The 12,703-nt window shown below is 38.0% G+C and overlaps 1 protein-coding gene across 1 annotated transcript in view; it reads left to right on the forward strand.

Moving 5' to 3' along the window:
- CUL5 (cullin 5) overlaps window positions 1-12,703 on the forward strand; it is an 85,831-nt gene that overhangs the window by 12,243 nt on the left and 60,885 nt on the right. Inside the window, exon 2 of the mRNA XM_004470849.5 lies at window positions 9,588-9,697. Coding sequence (XP_004470906.1) covers window positions 9,588-9,697 — 110 coding nt within the window. The remainder of the gene's footprint in view (window positions 1-9,587; window positions 9,698-12,703) is intronic.

A 12,703-nucleotide genomic window follows, 5' to 3' on the forward strand; every position in this document is an offset into this window, starting at 1 on the left:
GATCCATATTGAGCTGATTTTTCTGTTATGGTGAGGTAGGGTCAACCTTCATTCTTTTACTTCTGGATTATTCAGTTTTCCCAGGACCAGCTGAAGACTTTTCTTTCCCCATTGAGTGCAATTGGTACTCTTGGCAGGTCAATGGGCCATACCACGAATAGCCACAAACATCGGAGGACTTTAAATCATCAGTGGATGGACACTTGGGTTGTTTCCATTTTTTTGGCAATTGTGAATAATGCTGCTTTGAATATCACTGTGCATATGTCTGTTTTCAGTTCTTCTGGATGTATTCCTAGTAAAGAGATTGCCAGATCATATGGCAGTTCTATATTTAGCTTCCCAAGGAATTGTCACAGAGGCTTTCTTTCACAGAGGCTACACCATTCTGCCTTCCCACCGTAGTGAAGGGACTTTAAATCATATTACCTAGCTACAGTGGTAAAAACAGCATGGTACTAGCATAAAGATAGACGTATAGACCAATGGAACTGAATTGATTGTTCAGAAACAGACCCTCACATTCATGGTCATGCAATTTTTGACAAGGTTGTCAGGCTCACCCAGCTGGGTCAGAACAGTCTCTGCAACAGATGGTGCTGGGAGAGCTGGATAACCATAGCTAAAAGAAAGAAAGAGGACCCCTATCTTACACCTTATACAAAAACTAACTCAAAATAAATCAAGACCTAAATACAAAAGCTAGAAGGTTAAAAGGCAACCTACTCAAATGTGAGAAAATATTTGGAAACCACATTTCTGATAAGGATTTGATTTCCATGCTATATAAAGAGATCCTACAATTGAACAATAAAAGGCCAGGCAACCCAATTGAAAAATGGGCAAAAGACTTAAATAGACATTTTTCTGAAGAGGAAATACAGTTGGTGAAAAAGCACATAAAATTTTTTCAATATCACCAGCTGTTGGGAAAATGCAAATTAAAAGTACAATGAAATATCTTCTCATATACCATAGAATGGGCATTAATTAAAAAACAAAACTACAAGTGCTGGGGAGGATGTGGAGAAATAGGAACACCCCTTCATTATGGTGGGAATGCAGAATGGTGTAGCCTCTGTGAAAGACAGTTTGGCAATTCCTTGGGAAGCTAAATATAGAAGTGCCGTATGATCTGGCAATCTCTTTTCTAGGAATACATCCAGAAGAACTGAAAACAAGGACATGAACAGACATTTGCACAGTGATATTCTTAGTGGTGTTATTCACAATTGCCAAAAAATGGAAATAACCCAAGGGTCTATCCACTGATAATGGATAAACAAAACATGGTATATATATGTGATGAAATACTATACTGCTGTAAGAAGAAAGGAGTTTGGAACGCATATGACAACTTGGATAAACCTTGATACTATGCTGAATGAAATAAGGCAGACACAAAAGGACAAATATTGTATGGCCTCACTAATATGAACTAAATGCAAAGAATAAACGCATGGACTTTAATCCAATAGCATAGGTTATTATAAGATAGGATGAATGTTGAGAAGAGGTAATGATGCTTAATATATGCAGAAATTTTAATTAGCTTGACTGTGAAAGTGTGGGAATGCATAGAGTTGCTGGTAACACATTATAATGAGTATAACCAACACAGCTAGTTTATAAATGTGATTGTGGCTGAAAGGAGTAGTCTAGGGATGTAAATGTCAATTCAAAGAAAGCTAGAGAGTAATTTAGGGACTGAATAACATAGTGAACCCAGTGGTGAATGAGAATTGTGGTTAATAGTAAAAATACAAGAATGTTCTTCTATGAACTAGAACAACTGTATGTCACTATTACAGGGTGGTAAGAATTTGGTAATTCATGGAAAAATACAATGATGTAAGTTATGACTAAACAGCAATATTGTTATATTCTTGAATCAGTGTCAAAGAAGGTAATATGTCAATGCTAGGGGGAATATAACTATAGGGGGACGTGGGATTTTTTTCTTTTGGACTAAGGAAAATGTTTAAATATTTACTGAGGTGATGACTGCACAACTCTGATGAAAGTGAGAGCCACCGAGTATATACTTCAGATGGATTGTTCAAGGCATGGGATTGTATAACACAGTGAACCGTGTAGTAGATGATAGACTGTGGTTAACAGTACAAATATGAGAGTGCTGTCTCTTGAACTATAACAAATATGCAAAGCTAATCCATTGTGTTAATATAGGGAGGTATATGGAAAAAAATACACCAAATGTAAGCTATGGACTCTAGCTGTTAGTAATATTTTGATAATGTTCTTTCATAATCTGTAACAAATGTTCCACAACAATGTAAGCTGTTGGTGGAGTGGTGATGTATAAGAATTCTGCTTATTATGCATTGTTGTTTTGTAAGCTTACAACTTCTCTAATAAAAAATATATTTGAAGAAAAAGCCACCACCAGCAGAAAAAAAAAATTGGTGAGCCATAAATGTGTAAATTTATTTCTGAATTGTCAGTTCAATTCCATTGGTCAATTTGCCTGTCCTTATGCTAGTACCACACCATTTTGATTACTGTAGCTTTGTAGTAACTGGGAAGTTTGAATTCTCCAACTCTTCTTCGTTTTCAAGATGGTTCTGGCTCTTCGGAACCCCTAACCATTCCATATGAATTTGATGATTCACATTTCTATTTATGCAAAGAAGGCTGCTGGAATTTTGATTAGGATTGCCTTCAAACTGAAAATTTCTTTTGGTAGAGTATTGACATCTTAACAATATTAATCATTCCAGTCCATGGATATGAATGTCTTTCCATTTATTTAGGTCTTCTTTAATCTCTTTCAGAAATAGTTTTAATTTTAAAAGTTTATTTATATATGTTTTCATTCTTTTAGATACTATTGTAAATGGAATTGTTTTCTTGATTTCCTTTTCTGATTGTTCATTTCTGGTACATAGAAACACCACTGCCAGTATTTGTTCCTCAATTGTAATAAATGTACCAAACTAATGAAAGATGTTGTTAATGTGGGAAAGTGTGAGGGGTAGGGAGTGGGACATGTGGGAATCCCCTATATTTCTTATGTAACATTTATTAAATCTAAAGCATTTTTCTAAAAAAAATTTTAAGGCATTAAAAAAAACACCACTGGTTTTTGTGTCGTTGGTAATCTTGTATCCTGTTAATCTTGCTGAATTCACTTATTAGCTCTAGTGGCTTGTGGATTCTTTGGGATTTTCTGTATATAGGATCATGTCCTCTGAGAATAGAGGTAGTTTTACTTCTTCCTTTCCAATTTGGATGCCTTTTATTTCTTTTTCTTGCCTAATTCCTCTGCCTAGAACTTCCTGTGCAGTCTTGAATAACATGGTGACAGTGGGCATCCTTACCTTGTTCCAGATCTTAGAAAGCTTTCAGTCTCTTTTGAATAACAGAGAACATTTGTACAAAATTCATCTGTATAATCCCATATTAGTTAAAATGTCATCTATTTGCAATTAAAGACTCACTGGAAAGTGGAACCCTTCCATAATCTCAGTTGCATGCATTTACTTTGATTACCACCTTCTGTCTTCCAGCTTATTCCCTCTAGTTCCCTGATTCCAACAGTCCACCTCTCATTAGGGCCTCTGATTTATTGATTCTACCACCTTATTGTTTAATATCTTAGGTGTGTAGGTTTATATTTTTCATCAAATTAGGAAAAAATTTTGGCCTTTATTTAAATATTCTTCCCCACCCTCAGACTCCAGTTATATGTATATTAGGTCCCTTGATGTTTTCCTACAGCTCATTGGTAATTCTGTTCACTTTATTTTTTTAAATATTTATTTATTTATTCCCCCCCACCCCCACCCTGCCCCGGTTGTCTGTTCTCTGTGTCTATTTTGCTGCGTCTTCTTTGTCCACTTCTGTTGTCAGCGGCACGGGAATCTGTGTTTTTGTTGCGTCATCTTGTGTCAGCTCTCCATGTGTGCGGCACCATTCTTAGGCAGGCTGCTCGTTCTTTCGCGCTGGGCAGCTCTCCTTAGGGGGCGCACTCCTTGCGTATGGGGCTCCCCTACGCGGGGGACACCCCTGCGTGGCACAGCACTCCTTGCGCGCATCAGCACTGCACATGGGCCAGCTCCACACGGGTCAAGGAGGCCCTGGGTTTGAACCGTGGACCTCCCATGTGGTAGACGGATGCCCTAACCACTGGGCCAAGTCCGTTTCCCCTCTGTTCACTTTAAAAAGAATTTTTTTTTTCTATTCTCAATCTTTCATCCTTTCCTCCACTTTCTTGAATATGTGGAACATATTTGTAAAGCCTGATTTAACATTTTTGTTTACTAAATTTATCTGTCACTTTTGGGTCATTTTTCTGTTGTTGAATTTTTCTCTTGCTAATAGGTGGTATTTTCCTGCTTCTTTACATGCTTGGTAATTTTTGAATTGAATGGCAGACATTGTGCATTTTGTGTTTTAGGAGCTGGAGTTTTTAAAACTTCCTTTAAATACTTTTGGATTTTGCTGGGATATAGTTAATTTACTTGGAATTAGTTTGATTCTTTTGAAGTTTGCTCTTAAGTTTTGTTAAGTTGTGTTCAGAACAGCATGTAGGGTAGGGCTACTTTGGCTGCACTGAAAAGCAATACCCTTCTGAGGACTCTACCCAGTGCCCAGTTTATCAGGGGTGTTTCCACTTTGGTTGGTGGGAATGTGAACTATTGCTAGCCTGGTGTGAGCTTCGATGGTTGTTCTGCCTGTTTCTTTTTGGGGGTTCTTTCCCCAGCCTCAGGTAGTTTTTTCACACATGCGCAGGTCACAGCTCCACAAAAGACTGGAGGGGACTCCTCTCCAGAGCTCCCTGTCTGTGCAGCTCTGTCTTTTCTGGTACTCTGGCACAAATTCCAGTCACATTGGCCTCCCTGCACTCTGAACTCTGTCTCCTTAACATAGTAAGACTCTCAGGCTTAGTTTTGGTTCCCCCTTTTTGTGCTGAGGCTTGGAAACTGTCTCGGTAGTGTGTTTGGGCATTAATAGGGCTCACCTCATTTGTTTGTTTTTTCTCCGGAATCACTGTTGTGCATTGCCTGTAGGTTTTCTCATTTTTTTCAGGCAGGAGAGGAAATCTGTTCCTCTAATTCCATCAAAATTGGAGGCAGAAGTCTCTTATCTTTCCTTGTCTTAATGTCCTTTTTTCTCCTTACCTAGCATAAATAATCTGTTCAGGTGTTAAAACCACTCCTTTCCCCCTCTCTTGCGTGGCTAAAACAACCCCAGGAAATCTCTCTCTCCACCTTTTGGTGCCATCACCTGTGCAGGTGAATGTTGTTGGAGAAAAAACACAACCATGCTAACTATTTTCACTTGAAATTTATGACCAGACTTCAAGTCAGCCTAATCATACAACTGTTCCTTAGTAATTTATTCTTCTACTTTTCTAGATGTTTATTTAACGTCTAGGAAAAGTTATCATCTCCTCCCCCATCTTCTCAGGCATTATCTTTGTTTCCACATCACTGAAAAAATTGAAACAATCAGAAATGAACTTCCCACTGTCCTACCACATCTACCCTCCTACCATCATCTGCATCTATACTTGGCCTTCCCCAATTAGCATATAGTGGGTTGGTTCCTTACCTGTTACTAGATCCCATTTCCTCTTGCTTTACCCAAAACAATTTAATTCCTCAGCAGTTTCCCCCTCTTTTATCCACATCATCAATCTTTATCTCTTGGAGCATTCTTTTGCGCATATGGACATACTGTTATTTTATCTTATTAAAAGAGTATGCACACACACACACACACACACTGTCACTATCACTTATTGTGCCGTTTCTGTCTTTTTATACAGCAACGCTTGTCAAGAATTATGTATATTCTTCCCTCTCATTTTCTCAAATTCATTCCAGTCCAACTTTTGTCCTCACCACTCTATGAAAACCTCTTTTGGCAAATTATATATTATATGATTTTCATAGTGCTATTTCAGAAGTCATCTTGCTTGACCTATCAGGAACACTGCTAAAATTCATCACTCCCTCTTTATTGATGCATTTTATTCATTTGGTTTCCAGAATACCATACTTTTGGTTTTCTTGTTACCTCTCTGGTTGCTGTTTGTCTCCTTTACTAGTTCTTTCTCTTCTCTTTACCTCTTATTATTGGATGCCTCAGGACTCAGACTTGGGTCCTCTTGTTTATTTAGATTCACCTCCTTATTGACCTTATCCAGTTTGTGGCTTAAAAATCCACCTGTATACTGATGACGCTCCAGTTTTTATTTCCTGGCCAGACCTTTCTTTTAAATTCCAGATTTGCTTGTCCAGTTGCCTATTCAACCTTTTCATGAAGATGTCTAATAAACTTGTCAAACATAACGTCTAACACTGAACTCCTGAGCATTCCTTCTTAAATCCATTACATCTGCAGCTTTCTCCATTTCAGTTGATGGCCAAAAACTATGAAGTCGTGCTTGACTCCTTTTTCTCATATCTTCCGTCCATACTGTTAGGATATCCTGTTAAATGCTACCTTTAAAATACACACACACACACACACACACACACACACATATAAAATCTAACCACTTTTCACTATCTCTATTGCTACTACCTTTATTCAAGCCACTGACTTCTTTCATCTTGCCTTCTAACTCTATATTCAGCTTTGATTCTTGCCCTTTATAATGTATTCCCAACATGATAAATAAGGAGATTTTAAAATGTAAGTCATATTATGTCAATTCTTGCTCCTAATGGCTCTCTCTGTCACTTATAACAGAAGCCAAAGTCTTTATAATAGTCTTCCTGGCCCTATAAGATCCAGCCCTCTGCTCTCTCCTCTTTCTTTACTTTGCACCACCTTGAAAACCTCAAGCATGCTCCTATTTTAGGATATTTGTATTGCTTTTTCCTCTGCGTGGACTATTTCCCCAGATATCTCCCGTGGCCAACTCCATTGGCTTCTCCTTTGCCAGTGGGTATGTTTGAGAAGAGTACCTGAAAGGAGTGAAGGATAGAGGGGGCAGGGGCATGGGAAATGTTGAAGTCCTCTTGAAAAGAGTCAGTGGGTGAGGGAAGTGGATGTGGCTCAAGCAATTGGGCTCCCATCTACCATATAGGAGGTACAGGGTTCAATGCCCAGGGCCTCCTGGCACAGGCACACTGACCTGTGTGGCAAACTGACCCAAATGGAGTGCTGCCCTGCACAGGAATGATACCCCACACAGGAGTGCTGTCCCACATGGAGAGCTGGAACAGCAAGATGACGCAACAAAAAGAGACACAGAGGAGAGACAATAAGAGATGCAGCAGACCATCTAAGGTGGCACAAGAGAATGAGTGCCTCTCTCCCACTCCCACACTCAGGATTGGTTCCCAGAGCCACCTAAAGAGAATGCAAGCAGACATGGAGGAACACACAGCAAATGTAGAGACAGAAAGCAGACAATGAAGGAAGAAGGGTGGAGAAATTTAAAAAAAAAAAAAAAAAAAAGTCAGTGGGTGAGATAATTCCTAGACATTATAGCAATCGGGGAGTTCAGCCTACTTGCTATTCTGAGGTATATTGAAAATTTAAAACAGCAGAGGCTTCTTGAAGCAAGTTATTAGCCCTGAGACAGTTTTCAGTTAGCTAATGGAGTCAGGGTTCACAATTTGAAGGTGCCTGTATTGCTAATAAGACATACTCTTTTGTAGATTGTAGGTTTGGTATCCTGCTGCTTAGTTATGATTTAGTGATATGCTCTTTAGTTTAATAGACAGTAGGTCCAAGAACTGCTTATTATTTTTCGAAAGTATTATTAAAGTTTAATATAAAACATTAAATTACTAAATTCTTCCTTTACTTGACTATTAGAGGAGGGTGTTCCTGTAATTAATCTTACATGTTTCTTTCATTAGACAGGATAACAAAACAAGTTTTTTTTGTGTGTTTTTTTGCCATAGTTGTCAGATTTCAGAGCCTACTTAATTTATCTCAAGTACCTGGTAACTTGCTAGTACTTTGTACTTTTTAATGTTTTTATTCTATTTTGACTTTAATTGCATGATTTATAACATGTTTAATTTTATAATTTGCCGAATATGCTTTTGGAAATTGATCTAGTTAAAATTAGGAAGTGTCCTCTTCTTAAGGGAATATTATGACTATGTCATAGTCAAAAAAGAAAAGGCTTGTATGTTCTTTCCTTTGTTCTTTAATGTTTGTTTATTTGCACACACATCTTTTCCTCAGAGGGAAAAGTAAATTAAGAAACGAGGGAGAATAAAAACAGTAGAAAAAATATAAGAAGCCAGGCATAAAAGGTTATTACACAAAGTGTATGCCACAGGATCACAAATCTGACTCTGAATTTCTCATTAGCCAACACTAAGAAGATAGCAAAGTTACCATCATGATTCACTTAAGTTCGTAAGTAAAAACAAACTAGTTGTTCAGGGGAGAAGCATAGCTAATCCTGGTATTGGTATTAAGTTTTGAGTTAGTGTCTCCCATGAGTCCTTATAAAAGAATACTGTGTGATAGAAGTAGCCACCTGGAGCATGTTTCTTACAGACAGTATTACAACTTTTAGAATCAACAATGTTTGTGGATGTGAGTAACAGTGCTAGCTTTTACAAAAGTATGAGGCTAGTTAATGGTTCTTAACCTCTTTTGGATCATACGCCATTTAACATTTTTGTAGTTTCATCATGAATTGTTAAAGGTGCAAGAAAAATTCTGGTCCAGTAAGACTTAGCTAGGTTTTAAGAATCTGTATTGTGTAACCAGCACACTGGTTGTTTCTGATGTTGGTTGTGTCAGACCATACATTCAGAGACTGCTTCTGAGATCTAATTTCAAGGAGTCTGCAGTCTCCATGGAGTCAGCCCATGAACCTCAGGGTAAGACACTGATACAGGTTGAACTACATCTTCAACAACGTTCATATTGTAAAAACAATAATAAGTTTCATAGAGGTTTTTGGTGGTGGTGTACTAGAAAGTTGCTTTTTAAAAAAAAATTTATTGGCCAGAACAAGCCACATGGCCACACTTGAAAAGAGACAGAGAAGTGTAATCCTAGCAAATACTGAAATAGAAGAGAACCAGAAATATTTGGAGAGTAGTACTGATGTATATGCTTGGTGTTTCTCTCTTGCTTTTTTGGTAATATAATGAATTGATTTTTTTTTCTAATATTGAACCACTTTCATATTCCTGGGGTAAGCTGTGCATGAGTATGAGGTGTCATTCTTTTCCTCTGTCACTTACTTGATTTGCTAATATTTAAGATTTTTGCATATGTTCTCAGGTAAGCTTGGCCTAAAGTTTCCATGTTTTGTGCTCTTCTCACTATATTGCTATCAGGGTTTTGTTAGTATTATAAAATAAGTTGAGTATCTGTCTTTTTTTTCCTTATTTTTCAGAGTTTATCTAGATTTTCAATATGTTTTTGTCCAATTTTTCTTCTCTGTCATTGTCTTCCTGTCGTTCCTTGATATATTAAATTTATGGAGATTACATGATAAGAAACTGATTCTTTTAAAATTTTGAACCCTGCATTTTTCCAGCTATCTAGTAAAAGACAAAAATTACAGAAAATTTTTCTTGATTTATCTGCATTTAGAATAAACTACTTTTATTTTTCTTTCTTTTTTAAAGAATAAAGGTTCTCTTCAATTTGAAGACAAATGGGATTTCATGCGTCCTATTGTTTTGAAGCTTTTACGCCAAGAATCCGTTACGAAACAACAATGGTTTGATCTATTTTCGTAAGTAAACCATTAATTCTAACTTATGCTAATGTAAAAGAAATTTTGGTGCTTTATTGCTATACCAAAATGAAATGGAATACTCTTAGATTAGTCTGTTTACCTGTTTAAAATTCTTATTAGTTGTTGTGGGGGTTCCCAAGATACTCCCATGTTCAAAATTCTCTAGAAAGACTCACAGGACTCAGCATATGGTTGTATTCAAGGCTATGATTTATTGCAGCAAAAGGCTATAAAGCAAAAGCAGTGAAGGGAAAAGGTGCATCAGGTCAAGTCCAGGAGAAGCCAGGTGTAAGCTTCCAGAATTTTCTCCCAATAGAGTCACATAAGGTGTGCTCATCCCTAGGAACAAGTTGTGACATGTGTGAAATGTTATCTATGAGGGAAGCTTGTTAGAGACTCAGCACTCAGGATTTTTATTGGGAGGATGGTCACCTAGATACTCTCTTCTTGGCACATACCAAAATTGTTGGTTTCCAGAAAGAAAACAGGTGTTCAGCATAAACTATATTGTTTGTACGAACAGTTTATAAGCATAAGTGTGGGAATCTGTTGACCATTCAAGTTCCCAGGCCCAGCCAATGGCCAGCCATGCAAGCAGACCTTTCTAAAAAAGAAGTCTCAGTCCTGCTATGCTATCTATTTTTTTACACAGTTCACCCTCCTTGGCCTTTATCCAAGGTGTCTTTACAACAAAATTATCAGTAGAACTCCACGCAGCAGGTAAAGGCCACCTGAAGTATTGATCTCAGTTATGTCTTTTGGGGATATTGGATTTAGCCAGTTATATCCCATTAACCATAAAGGTCTGTCTTAGAAAGCCAGAAGACTTTCTTCTTCAGTTTCTTTGTCTTTTTTACTTGGTCTAAGGCATCAATTTAGGTATTGCACTACCTAGAATGGTAAGTGGAGCTGACTTGAAAGCCTTGCAAGATTGAGGCAGTGTCATTACAGTCAGAAGAAGTATAATGCAAGAGAGTATATGTGACTCCCTTGGAAACAAAAAGTTTACAATTGTTAGGGCACCCCAAGCAGGATTTATATTTGTCAAATGGTACAGATTAACAGGCCTCCATTTTGGCCTCCCATTTTGGGGCCTCCTGTCTTAGGAGTCCCAGTCTAGTTCACTTCATTCAATTCAGTCCCTAGTTTCAGGAGGACTGCCTAAAGGCCGTCAGTTACAAACAGCTTTGCTTATCCATGATATTTGTTCATTTGTGTCATGCTTCGGTGAACGTCTTAGCAGGAGCTGGGGCCACCCCCTATTGTCTCATGGTCCTTCCTGTCAGGTATGATTATAGACTCAGCAGTCAGTTTGAATTCAGAGTGCTCACAGTAGCTTGGAAAGGCAACACTGGGAATTTTCCTTCAGGAAGAGGGGAAAGTTTCTAGGAACAGTTCTGAAAAACCAAGATCATTAATGCCTTGTTCATCCCCTGGACCTCCCCAGGGGCTGGGTTTTGTCATTTCTCCATTGTTACAAAATCAGTGTGTCCTATTTCAGTAGTGAAAACTTTACATTTTTTTCCTAATCATTTTATTCTCATCTAGACCTACAAGAAAGACAAAAGCATTTTTCCAGAAAACACTTTTTGCTACTTAACCAGAAAGACATATGTTTGGGAATTGAGTCAGGATGAAGTCCTGAATTTGAAAAATTTTCAAAATGAGTTTACATTGTCTCCTGCCCTCTTTGCCCTGATCATTTATCTAGTGAGCAGCCTAGAAAAGATAAATGCTTTTCTCAGGATAGCTTCATATAATAACTAAAATGTCTTAATAGGGTGGGTTACTAGGAGAGAGGTGAGGGGAGTCAGGTTATCCATTAGTTGTGCAAATTTCATCTAATCTAGAAAGATGAACACAAGTCAGCTGCAGTAAGATAGCCCCGAAATGGTTTCAAGAGTCCAGTCTGTCAGGAGTGAGTGGAGGGGTCACACTCCTCGTGATATACCCTCTCCCAACTTGCAGCTTTTGGCAGGAATTGCAAATAAGGAATGCGTTTAGTCTCTGTATTAATTTCATATGGTCCCATCAGAGTCCCATCTGCGGCTCAGATGGTCCACCCCGAATCCATGATGTTTTCATAGTTAATGAAAACTGAACAGTGTCCTAAATCTGTTAACAGTTTATTACAGTGAACAGCTACAAAGCAAAATCAACAAATGGAAAAGGTGGATTGGCAACCAGGAGCAAACTACCAAGAGTTCTTTCCCGTAGAGTCACATAGGATGCACTTAATTGCAACTGATTGCAACATTATGTGTCAAATATTGTCTTATAGGGAAGCTCCTTTGAGATTTGGTATTCAAAATTTGTATTGCAGGTTGTTTGTGTAGACAGCCTCTGCTTGGTATGTACCAAAATTCCAGACTCCCAGAAGGAAAGCACATGTTCAACATAAGCAGTATTGCTTGTGTAAGCAGGTTAGGGCACAGTGAGTGTGTCTCCCTTCCTCCCTCTCTCCCTCTCTCCGTCCCTCCCTCCTCTCCCTTCTATCCATCCATCCATCATCTGAACATTTGAGAGCAGGTTGCACACATCATACTCCTTGAACACATATTTGTTTCTTGTGCATTTTCTACACACTTGTGTACTCACTGCAGTTGATTCTTAACATTGATATTAAGCTTACATTCTGTATTCTATTTTTTCTTATATCCCAATAATGTCCTTTTGAGCCTTTTCACCTCCATTTTAGATCCATGCCAGATTCATGAATTGCATTTAATTGTCATTATCTCTTTAGTTTCTCTTTCTTTGTTTTTTTAAAATTGTGGAACCATTTATTCAACATAATCTTCCAATTGCATCCCCTCCAAGTATATGATTCAGTGGAATTAATCACCTTTACAATGTTGCAGTACCTTTACCACCATCCTTTGCTAGAACTTACTCTTCACCACGAACAGAAACCTTACACATTTTTGCATTAACTCCCTGTTGTCCCTGCCCCCCACCTCTGGTAACCTGTACTCTACTTTCTGTTTGTGTATTCTCTTATAT

Source organism: Dasypus novemcinctus, chromosome 27 (genome assembly GCF_030445035.2).
Source record: "Dasypus novemcinctus isolate mDasNov1 chromosome 27, mDasNov1.1.hap2, whole genome shotgun sequence".
Classification (NCBI taxonomy): domain Eukaryota; kingdom Metazoa; phylum Chordata; class Mammalia; order Cingulata; family Dasypodidae; genus Dasypus; species Dasypus novemcinctus.